This window comes from Phocoena sinus, chromosome 4 (genome assembly GCF_008692025.1).
Source record: "Phocoena sinus isolate mPhoSin1 chromosome 4, mPhoSin1.pri, whole genome shotgun sequence".
Lineage (NCBI taxonomy): Eukaryota > Metazoa > Chordata > Mammalia > Artiodactyla > Phocoenidae > Phocoena > Phocoena sinus.
In genome coordinates, this window is record NC_045766.1 from 77,520,693 (window position 1) to 77,545,496 (window position 24,804).

Genomic DNA, 24,804 nt, shown 5'->3' on the forward strand with positions numbered 1-24,804 from the left:
GGCAGGATGTTTTAAATAAATTAAGGGCATTACATCCTTTACCAGGCTTGATATTAGAGTGGAGAAGAATCACTAATGCTATTACCAAAGTGGTCTTTCCCCTGCAGCGGGAAAAACGTCTGAATCCTTTCCTTGGAATGGAAAGAATCTATCCTGTATCACAATCACACACTGCTACAGGTAATGAGAAATCTTAAGTATGGATAATATCCAGTTTTGCAAAAAAAAATTCATATGTAATATTTGCTTATGACGACCAAGGAATTCAAGTGTTGATCATTGGGTTCAGTGAAGTTCTATAAACATTTATGAAACGCATACTACATCCAAAGCATAGGTGAATATCAGGTAGATAAAGAGATGAAATTTAGTAAGATAACAGTTCCTGCTTTCATATACTGTATAGAGTAACTTGGATGTCTGAGATTGGATGAGAGTATGGCCAGGAATTAAATATTTATTTGAGTCAGTGATCTTATCTAATTTCAGTCCCAGCCCTATTCTGAATCTCTTAAGAGTCTCTCCAAGTTGAATCTAAGTAGGCCTGTGCGGTAATAAGGGAGTGTCTTACTTTACTCAATCGGAAAAGAAAGGTGTAGAGTCCTTTGCATGTCTTTTGGCCCTCTTGGGATCAGTATGCATGTAATCTCATGAAGAAAAAAAAGCATTCTTTTTCTAGGTAGTGCACAACTTCACATATTTGTCAAATGCAATGTGCTGTGGAAGAAAGGGCAGCATTAACTCCTTCATAGAGGGAGCATTTTAGTTTGGTGGTATAGAATGTGGACTTTGATATCACAGTTTCACAAGGTTTGAATCTTGGTGCTGAGAATCTTTAGACAAGGTACTTAACCTTTCAGTGCCCAAGTTTCCAAATGTGTAAAACAAGATAATAACAGTCCTACCTCACTGGGTCATCCTGAGGATTAAATAGATCAGTACATGTAAAGTGTTTAGAATGATGCGTGGTACATTATCAGTTGTTGCTGTTATTGAGGACGGGGGCACCGTGAGGAGCTGCTTTTCTCTTTGCTTGCTTAGTCTCTGTTCTAAACAATTCCTCTTCCTTCTCCCCATTTAGCTAACCTCTTGGTACTTCTTGCCTATTTCTTGCCCTGTTTTAAGTTTCATTTTGAAACATATGCTAATGCTGTAAACTTATGTAAAATAAATCCTTGTTGGTGAAAAAACAATCAACCTAGAGTTTTCAAAGCTTTTGCACATTTATTTGTTGCTTGTAAAGCAGAAAGTCATCAATTCCTTGTTTTCCTGATTGTTTTTCATTATACTATGCCTACATTTAAAGAATATTTTAGAAATACAAGCTTACCTAACTATAGTAAAGCCCTTTCATTATTAGAATTAATCTTCATGAAGCTATATTCATGTTTTGTAATTTACTTTTGCCATTTTATTTGTCTACCAGTGTTACCTCATTAATTCAAACACTAGACCTGAATATTAAGTATTGATAGTATCATAGAAGAGAAGACAGTGTGCTGAGGCAGAAAGAGACTTGGATTCTTTCCTGTGCTATTTGTTAGCTTTATAAAATTGATTAGGCCATTTAATGCTTATAAGTGTAATAATATCTACCATTAATTGAACACTAATTTTTGCTAAAATCAAAATAACGAGGATATAGTATCAGGAGTTTATTCAGAAAAACAGTATCTGAGATACTTAAGATCTCTGATTCATCTAAAGAAGATGGAATTACATACAGTAGCTAGTAGAGAGCCTGTTAGAATGAAGAGTATCATAAAACAGAATTTTTTGGTCACTGTATGTGTATGATAAAAACTGCAGTAGCAGTCAGTTACCCGAACTTTTTGAACAACACCTGTGTGTTTTTGAAAAATTCATCCAATAAATAAATAAAATGTAAAATATTTGGGGGAAATTAAAGGCCATAAGCATTAAATCAAATAGCTTTCTGTTTCCAAGAAAATGTACTAGCCACCTGATTCTAGTTTCTAGTCATGTCAGTGCTACCTACCGTTATTGATTCTTGTGATAAGTGATGAGGAGGAGGAGGAAAACTGGCCAGGTGATATCTAGAAAGTAACGTTCTAGTCACCATCTCTCACTACTACTCCATCTCCTGCATCCTGTGGCCTAACTCCTGTGGCCCCAGTTGTCCCTGTTCAGCACTCAGTTGCTCTTCTGCTTCAGATCCTCTTTTCTGTATCTTGTTTGTTCCTGGCTTTTAAAGGCTTCGACAGTCATTTCTCCTAAGATCCATTTGATTTGTCTTTTACTCATTTGTATAACAGCTAGCATTTTATAGTGCTAACTTCTGGTACTCATTTTAGCGTAGAAATAGTATGATATATCATATTCTTATCATGGGATTGTTTCTGTAGAATGAGGTTAATTATAAAACACTGTATTGTAGCTGATTCATATATTCACTTATATTACGATTGGTCTTCTACTTGTTATTTTTAGACACATGAACATAATAAAGTGTATTTCATTTAAATTTAGTTTAACAATAACAGAGCATGCATTTTTAGGATAATTCAGAAATGGTATTCATGTTAAAGTAAATGTCAGATTTCCCCTCTTCCCTTCCCCCCCCAATTTTATGTCTTCATTCTGCTTGATTTTAGGACGAATAACCTTTATAGAACCAAATATTCAGAATGTGCCAAGAGATTTTGAGATCAAAATGCCAACACTAGTAGAAGAAAGCCCACCTTCCCAAGCCCTAGGCAAAGGCCTACGTCCTATGGGCAGGTAGACTCTATTTCTCTTTATTTGGGTTAATATACTTTTGGGAGTATGAATGGCTCAGAAATAGCCTATTGGACAAATAATGAAATCAGTTTAATTTTCTGTTCCAGGCATACACATTTCTATTCTATTTCAAATCCTGAGTCTGTCTATAAAGAAGCTAGTTGATGGCAAAAAGCTGAAAATCTGGGTCACTAATTAAATCAACCAGCACTATATGCTTGTTTAAGTCAAATACTAAAGGGACAAGTTTAGCAGTGTCTGGAACATCCCCCTTCCTGCCCTCTTCATATGCTCACAAAAGGAAGAAAAAGCACAGATCATTTATATTAGATATGGTCAATGAGATTTACTGAATTGAGTGAAACAGTTTGTGGGAAAGGTTATTACAGAAATACCTTCCTGTTTAATTGAAGGTTTGCTGAACGAGGTCTAGTATATTTGTTAAGCTTTAAAGTGTGTTTCAAATAAGGTTTTTAAATTTCTTAGATGGAAATATTGACTTACTGAAAAATTCAGACCATTTTCATATATTTAAGACTACTTCATGTCCAGCTGATGATGTTTTTCGCACAACAGAGGAGGAAAAAAGAAGGGTTGTGGCCTGAACCTCAGGCACCAGGCAAAGATGGAGGAGAGAGCCTCAGACAGAGGAATGCCGTTTTCAGTTAGCATGAGACATGCCTTTGTGCCTTTCCCAGGTAAGGTGACCGATGATAGTTTTTGAGCTTCTTTTTGCTGTGGGAATGGTTTTCAAAGCACTGATAAAGCCTGATTTATGAATAAGACTCAGAAGAATACATTAGTTCCTCCATCTTCCCTCTCTTTGGTGGAGCCTGTTTTTCCCCTTCATGTTGCCAGGTTTATAACAGTCAGTCATTATTGTCTTCATGATCTGCTCTGTGGGAAACCTCTGTGCTGTTTGCTCAGCATCCTGCTGAAATCATGTAATCCGTAATCCTGGGTCATTGTAAACCTTTTTGCAAAATCCAGTGAATTTTGTTAGTTGTCATCCTCTTTGACTTCTCTATAGCATTTGTCACTCTGTTAACCCTCTCTTTCCTCAATTTCTCTCCCCCCCGACCTCTAAGGACACAATTTTTTTTTTTTGGTCTCTTTCTAACTTGTTTTGCTCTTTTGTTTCTTCTCCACTTCTCCCCACTGCTGCTTCCTATTGCAGGGGGTAACCCTCAAGGCTATCTGACTTCTGTGTGACCTCTCCTCAGTACTCGTCATCAAAACATTTGGAAGTCATGATCTATCTCCCAGATCATCCCTATTATTTGTATACATATTTGCTCTTTTTACCACCTGGCAGCTCTGGGTGAGTGCAGTTAACCAGCTGAATTTATTTGAATTCTGTCAGAAATTTATATTCCAAGGGTGAATTCAGGTCTATGATAGTATAACCCATTTGGCAATTTTCAGCTTTGCTTTTTAAATATGAACTACCAGCATTTTACCATTGTAACTATATTTAAGTATTCAGTTCTGTGGCATTAAGTACATTCACATTGTGGTGCAGCCATTACCACCATCCATCTCCAGAACTTTTTATCATCCCCACCTGAAACTCTGTACCCATTAAATATAACTGTCCCCCTGGACTCCCACAGCCCCTGGCAACCACCATTCTATTTTCTGTCCCTATAAATTTGACCACTCGAGATCATATAATATTTGTACTATTGTGCCTGGCTTATTTCACGTAGCATAATGTCTTCAGGGTTTATTCATGTTGTAGCAATTGTGTCAGAATTTCTTTCTTTTTTAAGGCCAAATAATATTTCATGATATTTATTTATTCTTACCTAAATAACAAAACTGTGTTTTTTTTTTTTTTTTTTTTTTTTTTTTGCGGTACGCGGGCCTCTTACTGCTGTGGTCTCTCCAGACGCACAGGCTCAGCAGCCATGGCTCACGGGCCCAGCCGCTCCGCGGCATGTGGGATCTTCCTGGACTGGGGCACGAACCCATGTCCCCTGCATTAGCAGGCAGACTCTCAATCACTGCGCCACCAGGGAAGCCCCAAAACTGTGTTTAACACAACAATATTTTATACTGATTTTGTTTAAAATTTTAAAATTAATTTAAATTAAATGTATATGGATTTAACCTGAAAATTTCTGCCATTTAAATGTAGTGTTCAGTTAACTATCTAAAATAACTCTTGATGGTGTTTATCCCAGGAATGCAAGGATTCTTCAATATTATGCAAATCAATCAATGTGGTAAACCATATTAACAAATTGAAGGAGAAAAACCATATTATCTTCTCAATAGATGCAGAAAAAGCTTTCGACAAAATTCAACACCCATTTATGATAAAAACCCTCCAAAAAGTAGACAGAGAGGGAACTTACCTCAACATAATAAAGGCCATATATGACAAACCTACAGCCAACATCATCCTCAGTGATGAAAAACTGAAAGCATTTCCACTAAGATCAGGAACAAGACAAGGGTGTCCACTCTCAACACTATTATTCAACATAGTTTTGGAAGTTTTAGCCACAGCAATCAGAGAAGAAAAAGAAATAAAAGGAATCCAAATCGGGAAAGAAGAAGTAAAGCTGTCACTGTTTGCAGATGACATGATACATAGAATCCTAAAGATGCCACCAGAAAACTACTAGAGCTAATCAATGAATTTGGTAAAGTAGTAGGATACAACATTAATGCACAGAAATCTCTTGCATTCCTATACACTAATGATGCAAAATCTGAAAGAGAAATTAAGGAAACACTCCCATTTACCATTGCAACAAAAAGAATAAAATACCTAGGAATAAACCTACCTAAGGAGGCAAAAGACCTGTATACAGTAAACTATAAGACACTGATGAAAGAAATTAAAGATGATACAAATAGATGGAGAGATATACCATGTTCTTGGATTGGAAGAATCAAAATTGTCAAAATGACTATACCACCCCAAGCAATCTACAGATTCAGTGCAATCCCTATCAAACTACCAATGACATTTTTCACAGAACTAGAACAAAAAATTTAACAATTTGTATGGAAACACAAAAGACCCCAAATAGCCAAAGCAATTTTGAGAAAGAAAAATGGAGCTGGGGGAATCAGGCTCTCAGACTTCAGACTATACTACAAAGCTACAGTAATCAAGACAGTATGGTACTGGCACAAAAACAGAAATATAGATCAATGGAACAGGATAGAAAGCCCAGAGATAAACCCACGCACATATGGTCACCTTATCTTTGATAAAGGAGGCAGGAATGTACAGTGGAGAAAGCATAGCCTCTTCAATAAGTGGTGCTGGGAAAACTGGACAGGTACATGTAAAAGTATGAGATTAGAACACTCCCTAACACCATACACAAAAATAAGCTCAAAATGGATTAAAGACCTAAATGTAAGGCCAGAAACTATCAAACTCTTAGAGGAAAACATAAGCAGAACACTCTATAACATAAATCACAGCAAGATCCTTTTTGACCCACCTCCTAGAGAAATGGAAATAAAAATAAACAAATGGGACCTAATGAAAATTAAAAGCTTTTGCACAGCAAAGGAAAGCATAAAGAAGATGAAAAGACAACCCTCAGAATGGGAGGAAATTGCAAATGAAGCAACTGACAACGGATTAATCTGCAAAATTTACAAGCAGCTCATGTAGCTCAATATCAAAAAAAACAAACAGCCCAATCCAAAAATGAGCAGAAGACCTAAATAGACATTTTTCCAAAGAAGATATGCAGATTGCCAACAAACACATGAAAGGATGCTCAATATCATTAATCATTAGAGAAATGCAAATCAAAACTACAATGAGGTATCACCTCACACTGGTCAGAATGGCCATCATCAAGAAATCTACAAACAATAAATGCTGGAGAAAAGGTAACCGTCTTGCACTGTTGGTGGGAATGTAAACTGATACAACCACTATGGAGAACAGTATGGAGGTTCCTTAAAAAACTACAAATAGAACTACCATATGACCCAGCAATCCCACTACTGGGCATATACCCTGAGAAAACCATAATTCAAAAAGAGTCAGGTACCACAATGTTCATTGCAGCTCTATTTACAGTAGCCAGGACATGGAAGCAACGTAAGTGTCCATCGACAGATGAATGGATAAAGAAGATGTGGCACATATATACAATGGAGTATTATTCAGCCATAAAAGAAATGAAATTGAGTTATTTGTAGTGAGATGGATGGACTTAGAGTTTGTCATACAGAGTGAAGTAAGTCAGAAAGAGAAAAACAAATACCGTATGCTAACACATATATATGGAATCTAAAAAAAAAAGGTTCTGATGAACCTAGGGGCAGGACAGGAATAAAGATGCAAACATAGAGAATGGACTTGAGGACATGGGGAAGGGGAAGTGTAAGCTGGGATGAAGTGAGAGAGTGTCATGGACTTATATATACTACTAAATGTAAGATATGGGACTATATGTATATGTATAGCTGATTCACCTTGTTATAAAGCAGAAATTAACACACCATTGTAAAGCAATTATACTCCAATAAAGACGTTAAAAAAATAAAATAATTCTTGATATATGGTTGGATTTAAGTCTATTGTCTTGTCATTTGTATTTTGTTCTATCTGTTCTTTATTCTTTTTTAAAAACTGTAAATGACTATTTTTGTTATTGTTTTATTTCCTCTATTTTTTTTTTTTTTTTTTTTTGCGGTATGCGGGCCTCTCACTGCTGTGGCGTCTTCCGTTGCAGAGCACAGACTCCGGACGCACAGGTTCAGTGGCCATAGCTCACGGGCCTAGCCGCTCCGTGGCATGTGGGATCTTCCCGTACCAGGGCATGAACCCATGTCCCCCGCATTGGCAGGCGGACTCTCAACCACTGCGCCACCAGGGAAGCTCCTCTATTATCTTTTTAACTCTATATCTTAGATACTTTAGAGTTTACAATATGCATCACATCACAGTCTAGCTTCAAATAATTTTATACCACTTCATCCATAACGTAAGGAGTGTTTTTCCATTTCCCATTTTTTGTAATACGTTTAACTTCTATGATTATTATAAACTTTGCTATGTAGTTTTTTTTTTTTTGCTGTAAACAGTTATGACCTTTCAAAGAAATCAAGAAACAAAAGTGTCTTTTCTGTCTGTTCACTTTTTTACCCTTCCTGGCACTCTTTGTTCTTTGAAGTAGACTCAAGTTTCCATCTGTTACCAATTTTCTTTACCCAGAGGACTTCTTTAAGGTTTTTTGTGTAGTGCAGTTCTACTGACAGTGATTTCTCTTAGCATTTCCATGTCTAAATTTCTCTATTTTATCCTCACTTTTGTAAGATTTTTTAATTTGACATAGATTTATGGGTTTATAGTCCTTCTCTTTCAGCACTTTAAATATATATTTCCATTAGCTTATGGTTTGCATTATTTCTGATGAGAAGTACACCACTATTTTTCTTGCTATTCTTCCAAGCATAATATATTTTTTCCCAGGATGCTTTTTTGATTTTTTAAATTTGTTATTCAGTTTTAGCAATTTGATTTGGGTGTGAGTCTCTGGGTGATTTTTTATGCTTTACTATTTGGGCTTTTGAGTTTGCTGAATTTCCTGAGTCCACTTAGGTTTTTTTTTCTTTCATCTTCTTAATCTATGTGCTTATATTTTTCATTAAGTTTGGAACATTTTCAACCATTATTTCTTATAATATTTTTGTCCATATTTTGCCCTTTTTTCCTATTACTCCAAATATACATGTGTAATACCACTTAGTATAGTCCCACAGATCACTGAAACTTTTTTTCTTCTTTATTCCCCTCTTCATTTTTTTAAACTCTGTACTGCAATGGATATTTTCTATTGACTGTTTTAATGTTCACTGATCTTTTTTTCTACAGTGTCTAAATGCTGTTATATCCTTTTAGTGAATTTTGCATTTCAGATATTGTATTTTCAGTTTCAGAATTTTAAGTTTTTGTATAGTTTTCATTACTTTATTGTAATTCACTATTTGTTCCATCATTATTTTTATATTTCTTTAAATTCCATCATCGCTGTAATTTCTGAGTCATTTTTCTATTGACTGAATTTTCTCCTAGTCAGAGTTACATTTTCCTGGTTCTTCATATATCTAGTATTTTTTTTATTGTATGCGGAACATTATGGGTACTACATTGTTAACTCTTTGGATTTTGTCGTCTTCATTTATAGCATTTTCTTCTGGCAGGCAGTTAATTTACTTTCACATCAGCTTGATCATTTTGAGTCTTTTAAAACTTTGTGAGGAGACGTTTAGAGTAGCCTTTACTCTAGGGCTAGATTAACCATCATTGTAAGGTTTGGCCTTACTGCGGTCTCTACTTTGTGCTCAAGTTGTTCAGCAGGATTTCTCCACTCAGTCTGGTCAGAGCTTGAACATCTTTCAACATTCAAGAGTATGTTGTTCAAGCTATTATCAAGTTTGATAATAGCTATATCTTTAGTGTTCTTTGCCTGGTTCTCTGAACTTTCTCCCTGCACAGTTTAGTATTTGGTCAAAAATCCAAAGGGATTGCTGTGCATATTTCTGGTGATCCTTTTATGCAAAGTTCCTTTCTCTCCAAATTTCACAAGTTCTAGCAGCCTCAGCAGGCCCAAATTACACTTTCTTCTTCCAGCTCAGAGACCACAGTGCTTTGTTTCATCTCTTTCCCTGCGCTGCCTCCATTCAGAAACTTGAGACAGTTGCATGGCTCCTCTTATCTCCCCTCTCCTTCCCCTTTCTCAGGGATTGTAGTCCTGTATTGCCTATTGTCCAACATCTGAAAACTGTTATTTCATATAGTTTGTCCAGTTTTATTTTGTTTAGGGCAGAAAGGCCATAAAAGTTGTGGTCATTTGTTTCAAATCAGTATTTATATATTTTTGAATTGGTTATTCGTTCACATAGTTCAGAAATCAAAATATTTAAAAGGTATAGATTGAGAAACTTTGCTTCCTTCCCTGTCCTAGCTACCCTGTTATGTATAACTCTTATAGTTAATTACATATTTGAGTTTCTTATATATCCTTCCAGTATTTCTTTATGCAGATACAAGCAAATATGAATACGTACTATTTTCTTCCTCTGTTCTTACACAAGCATAAGCATTCTGTATACACTGTTGTTTGCTTTGTTTTTTTGTTTAATATTTTTATGCTGAAGACTTGTGATTATCAGTAAAGAAATTTGAACGTAAGCCAGTTTAATCTGTGTGCAGATAATCTTTGCAGCAGCCTGTGGGCTTGTTTACTGAGTCACAGAGTAAAAAGCCTGTTTAATTTTGATGGATATTGTCAAATTGCCATCTAATGGGACACAGTTACCATTTACTTCCAAGTAACAATGTATGAGTGTTTCTTTCTCCACAGCCTTGCCACAGAATGTGCCATCCAACCTCTGGATTTTTACAAGTAGAAAAGAATTGTTTCTTGTTATAGAGTTAATTTGCATTTCTTTTATTGTGAATGAAGCTAAGCATTCTTCAATAGGTTTAAGATTCTTTTGTTTTTATTAGTTCTGTGAATTGCTTGTTTATATTTTGTTCTTGATTTATAGCACCTCTTTTTTTTTTTTTTTTTTTTTTTTTATTTTTTTTTTTTAAACATCTTTATTGGGGTATAATTGCTTTATATAGCACCTCTTTTATACAATATAGCAATGAGTCCTTTGTGATATCAGTTGCAAATATTTTTCTACTTTTTCTTTAACTGTGCTTTTGCTTGTTCTATTTTGTTTTTGCCATGCATATCCAGTCATTTCTAGTCCATAGATAAATTATTTGAATCCTCTTAATTATTTGAATACTCTTTTTCACATACAGGCCACTTGACCTTTTTTTGTTGAGCAAGTTTATTTTCAAAGCAGAGCACACATTTCTCTCCACACCCCTTAAAATGTCAGCACACATTAGAAACCAGTTTCTTTATTCACTCATTCATTCATTCCTTCAACAACCATTTGTTAAGGACCTATTAGGTACCAGGAATTGTGCATTTCTGTAGAATGCAAAGGAAGATTGTCTCCCATCCCTAATGGCTCAGTGTTACGTGGGAGAGGCATGAAAGAACCATTTTAGATTATGTATCAGTGCTATAGGAACACTGAGGAAAGCACTACCACAGTGGTTAACGGGCAGAGGTCAAGGGTGGCTTTACATATATTACATATCCTTGAAAGCTAAGCAAAAAATTTTTACATGTTACAGAGCTGAATTGCATCATATTAAGAGCAAGGTTTTAGCTTTTTTTGATTTGAGCTTTTTTACATGATCTCACGGTTGTATGTTGGAACTAAATTTCTGTCATCCTGTTCAGTGTTATAAAACTTGGTTTTGTCTTTGTACCGACTTTTCTAAAATCATTTCTGTTTCAGGTGGTTTAATATTAGCTGCTGATTACTCTCAACTTGAGCTGAGGATCTTAGCTCATTTATCCCACGATCATCGTCTTATTCAAGTACTAAACACTGGAGCTGATGTTTTCAGGAGTATTGCAGCTGAATGGAAGATGATTGAGCCAGAGTCTGTTGGGGATGATCTGAGGCAACAAGCAAAACAGGTGGTCTTTACTGAACATGTTTAACATAAATGAGGAGAATTTTTACGATTTAAAAAAATTTTTTTTAACTATCTCAATCATTTGTGGTTGAGGAGTGATTTCTCCCTCTTTGGATTTTTCACAACGTTCACCTGAGCCTGTCTCATGGTATTCATATTTTCCTTTGTAGAGTCAATAGAAGGAATCAGGTAGAGTTAGTCCGAGCCTACTTAGTTCTGGGAAATTTATATGCATTAGTGGTAGATACTGTGGTGGTGGTGGTAGATATTGTGTGTGTGTGTGTGTGTGTGTGTGTGTGTGTGTGTGTGTGTGTGTGTGTATTTTTAAAATCTCTTTCTAGTCTGTAAGCACACATATATTTATCTTTTTATATTCACACGCATTGAGCCATGGTGCCTTTTATAGAAGGATGCTCCCTGAATGTTTGTTGAAAAATAAATATTGCTGAGCTGCGGATTATAATCAATAACTATTAGCTTTTTAGTTATTTTAAGAGTTATTTATTATTATTTTTAAAAATAAATTTATTTTATTTATTTATTTTTGGCTGTGTTGGGTCTTCGTTGCTGCTCACGGGCTTTTTCTAGTTGCGGTGAGCGGGGGCTACTCTGTTGCGGTGCATGGACTTCTCATTGCAGAGGCTTCTCTTGTTGCGGAGCACGGGCTCTAGGCGTGCAGGCTTCAGTAGTTGCGGCACACTGACTCTGTAGTTGTGGCTCACGGGCTCTAGAGCGCAGGCTTGGTAGTTGTGGGGCACGGGCTTAGTTGCTGCGCGGCATGTGGGATCTTCACGGACCGGTGATCGAATCCGTGTCCCCTGTATTGGCAGGCAGATTCTTAACCACTGCGCCACCAGGGAAACCCAACTTTTTAGTCTTTTGAGGCCATTAGTTAGCTAATCTGCCTGTAAAACTTCATACTGCCCTTGGACTTTTCACATAGGCCCATATTAGTTCCTACTCCTGGATGACTGTTGGGCACAGGGAAAATCAAAGGCCACATTCACACTGTTCCCTGGCCTAAATTAACAACTGATACTTGTTTATCACATGACCTGTGGGAAATCTGATGCCCTTTTCAAGAGAGCAGGATTGTTGGCTGAGGTAAAGGCACACCACTTTTAAGATCCTGCTTTACTAGTTTTACATTTACACTTCTTGTTACTCACAGCTGTGATTCTTGACTGGCTCATTAGGCATGAAACACTTCCTCTCACCACTGCCTGTTTAGCACCAACACTTGTTTCTTCCACTATTTAGAAAGCCAGTTTTGTCTTCTCTATCTAATCCTCTCAGAGTAAATCCTGCATTTAGCAAGAATCAAACCCTAAGTTAAATAGGTAATAGTCCAATATTTAATCCTCGTAGTAAGTACACGAAATAGGTTTTATTATTATTATTCCCATTTTACATAGGAGGAAACCAAGGCACAGAAAGTTAGTAGTTTGCTTAAGGTCATATAGCTATAAGTGGTGGAGCCAGGATAAGTTCAGAATGACAGAACTTAGACATTCTGACTCCATAATCTAAACATTTATACACTGATGATAGCTGCCTCTATTTAATAAGTTCTTGCATGATTTAATAGTGTTTATGATATACCAGTTTATTTTTCTTGAATCGTCATGCACTGAACCATCTAATCTAGATCTCAGTCTTGCTGAGATATCAGCTAGCACTAAGTAATATCTGAATTAATAAAAAAAAATGTAAAAAGACCTAAAAGGAAAAGAAAACAGGAGTGAAAAAACTCCCTCTCAATGTAATTAAAAAAAAATATTTTGGGAAGTATTTTGGATTTTGATAATCAATTTTTGCAAGTTATCTTTTTAAATTTTATTTAACAATATTTATATGATCTTGCTTTATGTCAGGTGGTATCCTACACACACACACACACACACACACACACACACATATATAAAATAACTCATCTAATCCTAACTCATGATGTAGGTATTACTGTCCTCATTTTATAGTTGAAGAAACTGAGATACAAGGTAGATTGTGCAAGATAATACCTCTTGTAAATGGTGGAACTAGGATTTGAACCCAGGCAATACTTATTACTATATCAGTTTCTTTATTGACCTATTTAGACCATTTTCCTCCACTACTCCCAAAATTTTCTCAAAAGTTTGTGTTTAACCCAAATGAATTCTGCAATTGTGGGATTTCAGGTGGCTGTGAGATGAAGAGGATATTTATTTCCAATGACGTCCTCCCTATTATGAAGCCATGTAGTCTACTCTTCTGCTTTTTTAGGGCTATTCAAAGGTGAGGAGAGGAATGTTTGTAATGCTTCTCTTTCCTGACTCCTAGGCACTTCTTTAAGCAGCAGTTAATGAAGTATTATGAGGAGTAGAAAGCTTCTCTGAAGAGTTCTGGATAAATGACAGTCAGAAATATTTCCTTTTAAACTACTAGGGTTATTTTCTTAACACACACACACTCATATTCATTCATATTCTGCCCCTTCTTCTCTTTCTCCCCGCACCTCAAAAAGTATTGCTAAAAGGCAGTAAAAGCGCTTACTGGATATCAGCTTCTATGGATCTAACCCACCAAAGCAAATTTAATCATTTCTTTGACTCACTATGAAAAGTTTACCAAATCTCAATCCTAATGAACTTTTTATGTTTGCATTTTATGTAGTTATGACCTATAATTTACTTACTGAGTGTGATGAGTCCCTTTCAGATTTGCTACGGAATCATTTATGGAATGGGAGCTAAATCTTTGGGAGAGCAGATGGGTATTAAAGAAAATGATGCTGCTTTTTACATTGACTCCTTCAAATCCAGATATACCGGTAAGGAAGCATTGAATGTTAATTATCTTCTAGATACTATTCTTCTCAACTCTCTTTCCATATTATATTTTTAAAAATTTGTGTTACAGAATTTTCTATTAACAGAAGTTTTCATCAAGCATTGTTGATTAAATAACATCAACCTTACTTAGAGATGTGCTTTTTTCATAAAAGTAGGGACAGAAATGGAATAGCAAAATGAAGTTGATGTATATGCTACTGTGTCGTTGTGAAAATCTTATAAAATCTAGGAATTGTCCTGTGCTTTAGGTTTACATAGCTTTATCTTGAAACAGTAAACCATTGAGCAAATGTACCAGAAACTGTGAGAGAAAAATTGCTTTTATAGAGCAGTTTGAATATCACCATTTTAAATTCTCTCTTCTTTTGGCAGTTTATTAAGGTAATTTGCACACAATAAAATTCACCTTTTTTAGTTGTATAGTTCTATGAATTTTGACAAATGCACGCAATCATACTGTCTACATTACAGCTGAGGTATGGAACCATCACCTCATCATCTCAGAGAGTTCCTTTATGCCCCTTTGTAATCAACCCTGTCCCCGGTCCCCAAAAAGAAAAACTTTTATTCACACATGACATGATCTTGTACATCGAAAATCATGTGAATTCAACAAAAACAACTACTAGAACAAATAACTAAATTTGGCACAGGTTCCCACCATACAAGGTCAGTTTGTAAAAATCAGTTGTATTTTTTTTTTTTTTCCTTTTTTTGGCCATGCCAGCATGGCATGTGGGATCATAGTTCCCGACCAGGGATTAAACCCATGCCCCCTGCAATGGAAATGCAGTGTCTTAACCACTGGACCACTAGGGAAGTCCCTGAATCAGTTGTATTTTTATATACTAGCAATAAACAATTAGTGAATGAAGTAAAAATAAAACCATTTACAACAACATCAAAAAACATGAAATACTTGGGATAAATTTAACAGAGTATATGCAAGACTTTATTGAAAACTCCAAAGCAATCCTGAGGGAAATTGAAGAATACTTAAGTAAATGTGAGGTTTACCATGTTAATTTATTAGAAGGCACAATATTGTTATGATCACTGTTCGCTGTAAATTGTTCTATAGACTCAGTGCATTTCCAATCAAACTATCATTAGACTTTTGTGTCAAATTTGACAAGCTGATTCTAAATTTATATGGAAATTCAAAGGGCCTGGAATAACTAGAATAATTTGGGGGGGGAAGTACAATGTTGATTATTTACACTCCTTGGTTTCAAAATTTATTATAAAGCTACAATAATCAAGATAGGTATAAGGGTAGATGCAGGGAACAATGAAACACAATAGAGCATCAGGAAATAGACCTATACATATATGGTGAATTGATTTTCAACAAAGTTGCCATAGTAATTCAATGGAGGAAAGATGGTCATGTCAACAGTTGGTGCCAGAACAACTGGATACCAGTATGGAAAAAAAAATGAACTCTACTTTATCTCATACTATATTCAAAAATTAACTTGATATGAACCACAGACCTAAAAGTAAAAACTAGAACTATCAATCTTGCAGAGGAAAAGGGAGAGGAGCTTTATGACATTGAGGTAGGCAACAATTTCTTAGGTGATAATAACACTGAATTAGTCATAAAAAATAAATATTGATAAAAGACACCATAAAGAAAATATAAAGTCAAGCCACAGACTGAGAGGAAATATTTATAGTTCCTATTATCTAACAAAGGACTTGCATCCAGAATACATAAAGAACTCTTACAACTCAATACTAAGAAAGTAAATTATGCAATAAAATAAAGTTCAAAAATTTGAACAGACACTTCACAAAAGAAAATATGTGAATAACTACATCAAGTGTTATCGTCATTTGTTCTCAGGGAAAAGCAAGTTAAAACCACAAAGAGATACCATTATAGAAACATTAGAATGCTAAAATTTAAAAACAGTGTGTCTCTTTTACATTGCTGATTGGTTGTAAAATGGTACAACCACTTTGGAAGACACTATGGCTCTTTCATATAAAGTAAAACATACACTTAACTGTATGATTCTGCAATTCTACTATTGGATGGTTGCCCAAGAAAAATGAAAACATATGTCCAAAGAAAGACTTGTATGTGAATGTTATAGCAGTTTTATTCATAACAGCCAAAGACTGGAAGTGTTAAACAACAAAAATCCTAGTGAGTAAATTAAAAAAATTTTTCCCCAGTTTTATTGAGTTATAATTGACACACAGCACTTTATAAGTTTAAGGTGTACAGCATAATCACTTGACTTACATATATCATGAAATGATTACCACATAGATTTAGTGAGCATCCGTCATCTCATATTGATACAACATTAAAGAAATAGAAAAAAAAGATTTTTTCCTTGTGATGAGAACTCTTAGGATTTGCTCTCTTAACAGTTTTCATATATAACATTCAACAGTGTTAATTAGCTGTATCGTGTTGTACATTTCATTCCTAGTACTTATTTATCTTATAACTGGAAGTTTGTACCTTTTGACCACCATCACCCATTCCCTCTCCTCCCACTCCCCACCTCTGGTAGCCACAAATCTAATCTCTTTTTCTATGAGTTTGTTTTTGAAGTATATTTGAACTACAAACTATGTTAACTCCTGGTATACAACACAGTGATTTGATGTTTCTATACATTTCAAAATGGTCACCATGGTAAGTCTAGTTGTCATCTGTCACCATACAAAGATATTACATAGTTATTGACTATATTCCCCACACTGTACATTTCATACTTGTGACTCATGTGTTTTGTAACTGAAAGTTTGTGCCTCTTAGTCTCCCTCACCTATTTTTCTCCTCCCCCCAACTCCCTCCCCTCTGGCAACCATCTGTTTGTTCTCTGTACCTATTACTCCATTTCTTTATCAACTGAGTAAATTTATTAAAGATCAAATTGGCTTTATTCAATGATTCATGAATCGGGCAACATCCCATCTAGCACTAGAAAGGAGCTCCACCGAACTGTAGAAGAGGAAAGTTTTTTAAAGGCAGAAAGGGGGTAGGGGGATAAAGGAAATATTAGCAAAGAATGCATTGTTTCAGGCAAGGTCACTCTCCTAAGGGGAATGGAAGGGCCTATTGGGCAGATAACCTCACTAGTCCTGACCATGTAATACCAGGTTGACTGGTTAAAGGTTACATTCCTGGGGGTGTTGAGGCTGCAATTTGGTTAGGTAATAAGTCTTAGTTTGCTGACATAGGGTTTAGCACAAGTGACTCCATTTTGGCCCTGCTGTCTCCTTTTTAACAGGAACAAATATCTGTCAACAGGATTATGGATAAACAGATTTTGGTATATCTCATCAATGGAATGCTACTTAGCAAGAGAAGGCAGACACAAGTGAGAACATACAGTGTAATTTATGAAATTCAAGAACATGAAAAGGATAGAGTGTAATAAAGTAGATCCATTAGTGTTTGAGGCTGATAATGGGGAGCTGACTGTGAAGGTGATTAAAATGTTTTGTATCTTGTAGTGGTTGTTAGAGGGGTGTATATGTTTGTTAAAATGCATCAAACTGTTCACCAGAAGTGGGTGCCTTTTATTGTATGTAAATTATATCTCAGCTTTGTTTATTGTATGTAAATTATACCTCAGCATTGATTGTTTTTTTAAAGTAGTTCTTGCAATCTCTGACTATTTGAAGGCTTCCTACAGGAGTCAGGTAAGATAATTCATAGAGGTGTAGTCTCTTAAATCTCATCCTTTTCTTTGCTCTTTACTCAGCAGTATCACAGTAATTCCTGAAGAGAAGATGAGAGCCTGATTGCTTTCTGAAACTCCTATGCTAGTAGTCAGATATCACCAACAGCTGCACTTGGCAGGGTTTCTCCCCTTCCTTTCACCCACAATCTGTGCCAGCCACACAATATAAATCCTCAAATGAGGGGTTTTAATTGGGAGGCATTAGTGTTTATTACTTAGGATGAGCAGAGCTGTGAGAAAGCAGAAATTGCACAAAAGAATAAAGATAGATTAGCAGTCTCTGTACTTAAATGTGTTTTAAAGAGTATAGAAAAAGAATGTTCCAGGAGAGAAGAACCTCTCTAGCTCAGAGACAGGAATGGGCAATGAAGAGACTGGCCCATCTGAAGCAAAGAGTTCATCCTGGAGAGTCGTAAGACCTAATAACGGACCTATATAGCAAAGGATGAATGCTGGTATAGGGACTATGAATGTGTTTGAGTAATATACTATATGTAGTCTTTTTGAATTTTAAGAAGTGAGTTGTTTAAGTTTCTAATAAAATATTACAACTTCATGCATTAGTTTCAGTTAGGTCCTATTTGAATCATAGCATAGATGGTAACAAGGAGCTGTTGGAATGTATTAAGCCTGGTAAAGATAAGCTCAAAGAGTAAAAGAGGGTTAGTGTGATCAAAGAACAGAACCCTGTGAAAAGTAGCATGGAGTAGTCTTAAGGTCCTGTAATAAAACCATCTAGGTTTTAGTACCTGCTCTGTTGTTCTGGAGTTTAGTTTTGTATTTTTTGTTGTTGGTGATGGTGGTTGAAAAACAGAGATTATGTCATTTCTAAAGTCCCTTTTGTTTCTAACTTTCATAGCTATATGAGGTGATGAGTGTTAATTAAATTTATTGTGGTAATTTCACAACATATGTATATGTGCTGCCTAAGCGAGCACTATTTCACAATATATGTAAAGCAAACTGTCATGCTGTACAGTGATGTGTATAAGTTATTTCTCAATAAAACTGGAAGAAAAAGTGAATGAAAGTTTATATGCAAAATTTTGATGATGTGATATTAATGTTAATCATGGTGAAGTTTTGGTATATTTCACTATATTGAAACTAGTGAGTGAGATTAAGGATGGACATTGGTTGTAATTGTTTCTTCATTTTCTTTGTAGGGATTAATCATTTCATGAGAGAGACAGTGAAGAATTGTAAAAGAGATGGATTTGTTCAGACCATTTTGGGAAGGCATAGATATTTACCAGGAATCAAAGACAACAACCCTTATCACAAAGCTCACGTATGTTGAAATTTCTCTGGATTTTTAACTTAGTATTTTAAATTAAATTTTTAACTTTAATGACATGTACTTTTTCAACAAAGACTGAACCCTGCTAATGTTCCTTTTAGAGATCACTAGCATATTAATAGGATCTTCTATTTTATTAAGGACTTCTGAAGTGATGGTACATGCCAGTATTTGCTGAACACAGTCTCTATAGGAAACTAATGGAAATATGAGTTCACTTAGTAATATTTCAGTTAAAGATGTTCTGTTTTAGTAAGCCAATTATTTATTAGCTTTGGTAATAAGTTATATAAAAACTTAATTCTTACATTTGCTAATTGTTCTTTGTTTCAGATATCTATACTAATTTGTCATATTACACCAGATTGCATTGTCTTCAGAGATTAGCCAGTCATTGAATTGTGGTATTTTTTGGTTCATTCCTTTTGTTTATTTATTTTAAAAGCGCTGGCTCATCAGAGGTTGTTATTAGGATACCCCAAATATTAAAGAAGATATTAAAATGATATTTAATATCATTCAAAAGATGTATTGATGGTATTTACTCAAATTATGATTGAAATCTCTTTCTGAAATCATTGGGATCCATAAAAGTGTATCTACACTTTTTGTGTATCTGAGCATTTAAATTTCTGTTATAGTCCAAACCTTCCTATTTTAACTGGTTGTATTTTGCCCTTACTCCATACTTTTGTGTGTCAGTGCCCACTACACATTGTATGTAATGAAAATATCCAGCCCCCAAATTGCTAAACTACTGTCTTGAGCTAGAATCTCTCAGAGCAATAATGCTCTTAGGGACCATGGAGGAATAGTTGGGGTTTTGTTACTTCTTCACTCTCTCGCCTCCCATATATCCACATACAGATGTCAGATATTTATCAGCCTTTTATCATATCTCCAAGTGAAGTAGGCACTGTAGTTGTTGCACTAGGAAAAGTAAGTCTTAAAATGTATTGGAAGAGATAAAGCAAACTAAAAAAATATAAAAGTAGCATGTATACTCAGTTATTTAAGCTTCTAGAGGAGATAGGACTTAAACAGATTCTTGAAGACTATTTAAAATTTAATTGATGGCATGAGAAAAAGATAATCACAAGTGACCAAGAGTTTGAGTAAGGATTGGCTAGAAGCCAATCTGATAGGAGTGGAAAGTTTGAGTTGTCACTTAGGAATAGATAATTTTCTACTGGTCAGATGGAATCAGCTATTGGGGAAGGCTTTTAATGGCAGGCTGAGAAATTTGAGCTTGATCTAATAGGGATTGATTATGTTTTTTGGTATTTACACAATGAAAAATGGAGGATAGAATGATTAATGTTAATGAACCATATAATTTTTTAAAAACTAATATTTTTGAAGTTAAAACTGTGAGAGTAAGACTTTTTATACCAAATCCTTAGGAGTCAGAGTTCTAATTGATTCATTATGTTGTTGCTGAGGGAAAAAAAAAATTGCACCCCTCTGAATCAGAAATGGAGTAAATATAGCCAGATTTATTGTTTGGTTTTCATTTAGTTTGGTTTTACATTTTATTTCAACTTTTACTGTACTGAAAAATATACATAGAGAAAGCACAAGAAACAAATTTAAATTTCAGTAAATTATCATAGAGCTATACCTATGTAACTACCATACAAACCAAAATATAGAATATTGTCAGCACCCCAGAAGCTCCCCTCATACCTCTTCCTAATCACCATACACTGCCTTCCCAGAAATAACCACTATAACCTCTAACCCTGTGGTTTTGTTTTGACCTCTCTATATATCATATATATGTATTCTGTGTTTAGCTTCTGTCACTCAAAATTACATTAGGCAAGTCATTTATGTTGTTTCATGTTGGGGTAGGTATATGGCTCTGTTATATGAATATACCACAATTTATCCATTTTTCTGTTGATGGGTTTCTAGTTTGGAGAATTTTCTATTTGGATGGGTTTCTATTATGGATCTTGATGATTTAATTATTCTTGTTCAAGGTTCCTGGTGCACATATGTTTCTGTTTATGTTTGGTAAAGCGGTAGACATAGAATTGCTCTCATCTTCAATTTCAGTAGATAAAGCCACATTGTGTTTTATGGTAGTTGTAGCAATTTGTCCTCCCATATAAATTTGAGTTCTCATTGCTCTGCATCCATGCCAACATTTGCTATTAAGTTAACATAATTTTAGCTTTTCTGGTGGGTGTAAAGTAGTATCTTGTAGTTTTGCTTTTTCTTGAATACTATGTCTTGATATATGGTGAAGTTTTCCCAACTTGCTTTTTTTCTCTCCCCCAAGAATATTTGCCTGTTCTTGGGTTCTCTGCATTTCCATATAAATTGTAGAAGCAGCTTGTGAATTTCCATACAAACACAAAATCCTGCTGGGATTTTTTAATTGCAGTTGCCTTGAGTTCATAGATCAAGATGGGATTAATGACATATTTATAAATTTGAGTTTTCCAGTTGATAAACATGTTATATATGTCCATTTATTTAGGTCTTTTAAAATTCTCTCACTAATGATGTATAGTTTTGGGGAAGAGATCTTACAAGGTTTTTATTAAATTTATAGCTAGATATTGGAAAAGTTTCATGCTGTTGTGAATGGCATCTTTTTAAATCTTTTCCTTCCCTTTTTACGTTTTCTAACCCTTTACTACTGGTATAGAAAGATAATTGCCTTTATTGTTGTTCTTTTGTCTAGAAACCTTGCAAATATTACTTACTAATTACAAAATTTTATCTGTAGATACTTTTAGGTATTCTATCTACACAGTTATTATCTGGGGAAAAAAAAGTAGTTTTATAACTGTCTTTCCAAGTCTTATTCTTTTTTTTTTTTTTTTTTTTTTTTTTTACTTTTGCTTGACTTACTAGCTAGGACAGTGTTGAATAGAGTTAGTGATAGTGAGTATCTTTGCCACTTTTCAGGTCTCAGAGGGAAATTTTAAACATTTTACCGATAAGTAGAATTTTCCTTTAGGTTTTTAATAGTGTCTGTGTCAGAAAAAGTAAGCTCCCTTAAATATGTGCTTGTAGGTTGCAGAGTCTCCATTACAACTACTCAAGCCTGCTGTTCTAGTGCAGATGCAGCCATAGACCCTACATAAATGAGTGAGTGTGGCTGTGTTCCAGTAGAGCTGTATTTACAGAAACAAGAGATGGGCCAGACTTGGCCTGTAGGCTTTAGTTTGCCCATCCCTGGTCTGTTTCTTCTTTAAATGCAATCTGCCTTTTTTCTCTAGGTTGCTTTTAATACAGTATTTTTCTTTCCTTGTGGTTTCCAGCAGATTTTCTGTGATGTGCTTAAGTTTGTGGGTTTGTTTTTTTGTGTGGTACGCAAGCCTCTCACTGCTGCGGCCTCTCCCGTTGCGGAGCACAGGCTCCGGACGCGCAGGCTCAGCGGCCATGGCTCATGGGCCCAGTCGCTCCGCGGCACGTGGGATCTTCCCGGACCGGGGCACGAATTCGTGTCCCCTGCATCGGCAGGCGGACTCTCAACCACTGCGCCACCAGGGAAGCCCCTGTGGTTTTTTTTTAACTTCATGTGCCTGTGTGTGTGTGTCTGTGTGTGTCTGTGTGTGTTTAACTGATCTGTTTTTGAGGGTGTTAGGACTTCGTGAATCTGCACCGTGAGATCTTTTGTTGATTTTGGAAAATTTTTAGTCATTTCTTCTTCAGTCATTGCTTCATCAAAATCTCTCCTCTCTTTCTGGAACTTCTATTATAAATTTTAAAAACTTTTCTCTTTAATTCCTCATTTTTCGTATCCCCTGTTCCATGTTTATATTTCATATCCTCTGTTCCATGTTTATATTTCATCATGCTTAATTCTGGATATTTTCTTCTAGCTTATCTTTCAGTTGGCTGATTTGCTCTTCAATTTGCTGTTGAGCAACTATTGAGCTTTTAGGTCTAATGGTATAGAACTTTTCCAGCACCCCAGAAGGCCTTTTTATCTTCTCTCCAAGTCAATACTATCTCCCACTGCACACATACACCAAACTATAGGGAAAAGCACTGTTTAAATGCTTTAAGTTCTGTTGTTTTAATTTTTTGGTTATAGAGTTTCTATTTGGTTCTTAATGGTATTTTGTTCTCTGCCGAAATATTCAATTTTGTCTTTTATTTTCTTGATAACATGATCATTTTATAGTCTAATAGGTTTGATAATAGTCTGTAGTCAAATATGGCTCATACTTGAATCCCTGTAGTCTGTTCCTATTGCCTTTTGTTTTTCTTAGTTTTCTATAGAAACAGTTGTATTATCTCACCTCCTTACCAGGCCTCCTACTTATTGGGCTGTGAACCCAAATACTTCAAGACCATCAAGTTCTGCTCAGCTTCTTAGCCTGTCAGCTGCCTCTTCTGGAATCTGTTGATTTCCCTGGGAGAAAGGATGGCCTCCAATGCCAGGATCACCTCCTTGTTTCCTTTCTCTCCCAGTTCTCTAGGTTCTATAATTCTTCACTTCCCCTTTTCCTGTCTGATTCATTCAAATGAGGCATTTTCTGACCGCCTTTTTCTGGTTATCAGTGGAAAGGTTAGTCCTAATGGCATAATCTCCTGTTACCAGAAACCTGTATATTTTTATGTATATGAAAACACCTCTAGTGATGAGAAGGGACTGAGATTGTGGACACAAAGCTGAGACTGCCAAGTTTTCTTATTTTGGAATAGAATCAGGGAAGTACAATATCATGAGAATGAATTATATATTTTAGTTATATTTGTTTGTGTCACAGTAAAAACAACTCCTGTATTTCAGTGACTTATAATAAGAATATTTGTTTTTAATTCACATTACAGTTTGGCTCTGGGTTGACTCTGCCTCTGCTCTGTATTTTCTTCATTCTAAAATTCAGAATAAAGAAAAGTACCTACCTGGGATAAGCCCTTTTTTGTGACAGTGTTAGATAGCTTTTAAAACTCCTTGCATGTGCTGTATGTCAGTTTTACTCACATTTTATTGGCCAAAACAAGTCAAGGCCATTCTTTTAGAGTGAAAAACACTTTGAATTACATGGCAATGGGTGGGGGCCATGGGACTTAACAGAGAAAGGCAGCAAGTAATAGCAACAATACATAATCCACTGCACAGAGGCCATATAGTTTCAAGAATGGGAGCAGTCAGAACTTTGAAATTCAGTCACTCTTTAAACGGTGACAACTGAGTGAGTTTAGAATGGATTCATCAGCATTTGACAAAACAGTAGTTAAAAAGTCTACCTCTTTAAACCAGTATGTAATATACTAGGAGTTGATGTAGCCCAGGTGACAGGGAACTAGAGAACACCTCTCAGGTTATATAGATCCCTCCAGTGAGCCCTTTTGGAACAACAGGAGTGATATTCATGGATAGATTACATCTTGGATATTAACCTAGACCCCTATTCCTACTGCCCCGGGATGTTCACTTTTAGCAGCTGTGGTTGCCTGCCAAGAAGCTCATGGCAGCAGTAGTTTCAGGGAAGTTCTAATTTAATACCTGGGGATCTAGGATCTGCATTTTCACCAGCAGCTAACGATTAGGCCCAACAGCCCATAAAAAGCTCTGATTCATACCAGAGGGCTGCAGACTTGCTGGGGCCAAACTCTACATAGGACTGAGAGGCCACTGATATGAGGGATGTGCTTGAAACATTCCAACCCACATCACAAAGAATGGTATTCTAATTATATCTA

At 35.6% G+C, this 24,804-nt stretch overlaps 1 protein-coding gene across 1 annotated transcript in view; it reads left to right on the forward strand.

Annotated features, from left to right (window-relative positions):
• POLQ (DNA polymerase theta) overlaps nt 1–24,804 on the forward strand; it is a 115,220-nt gene that overhangs the window by 86,176 nt on the left and 4,240 nt on the right. Inside the window, exons 22-27 of the mRNA XM_032631419.1 lie at nt 6–180; nt 2,616–2,742; nt 3,319–3,440; nt 11,098–11,282; nt 13,982–14,093; nt 18,995–19,119. Of these exons, the coding sequence (XP_032487310.1) occupies nt 6–180; nt 2,616–2,742; nt 3,319–3,440; nt 11,098–11,282; nt 13,982–14,093; nt 18,995–19,119 (846 nt within the window). The remainder of the gene's footprint in view (nt 1–5; nt 181–2,615; nt 2,743–3,318; nt 3,441–11,097; nt 11,283–13,981; nt 14,094–18,994; nt 19,120–24,804) is intronic.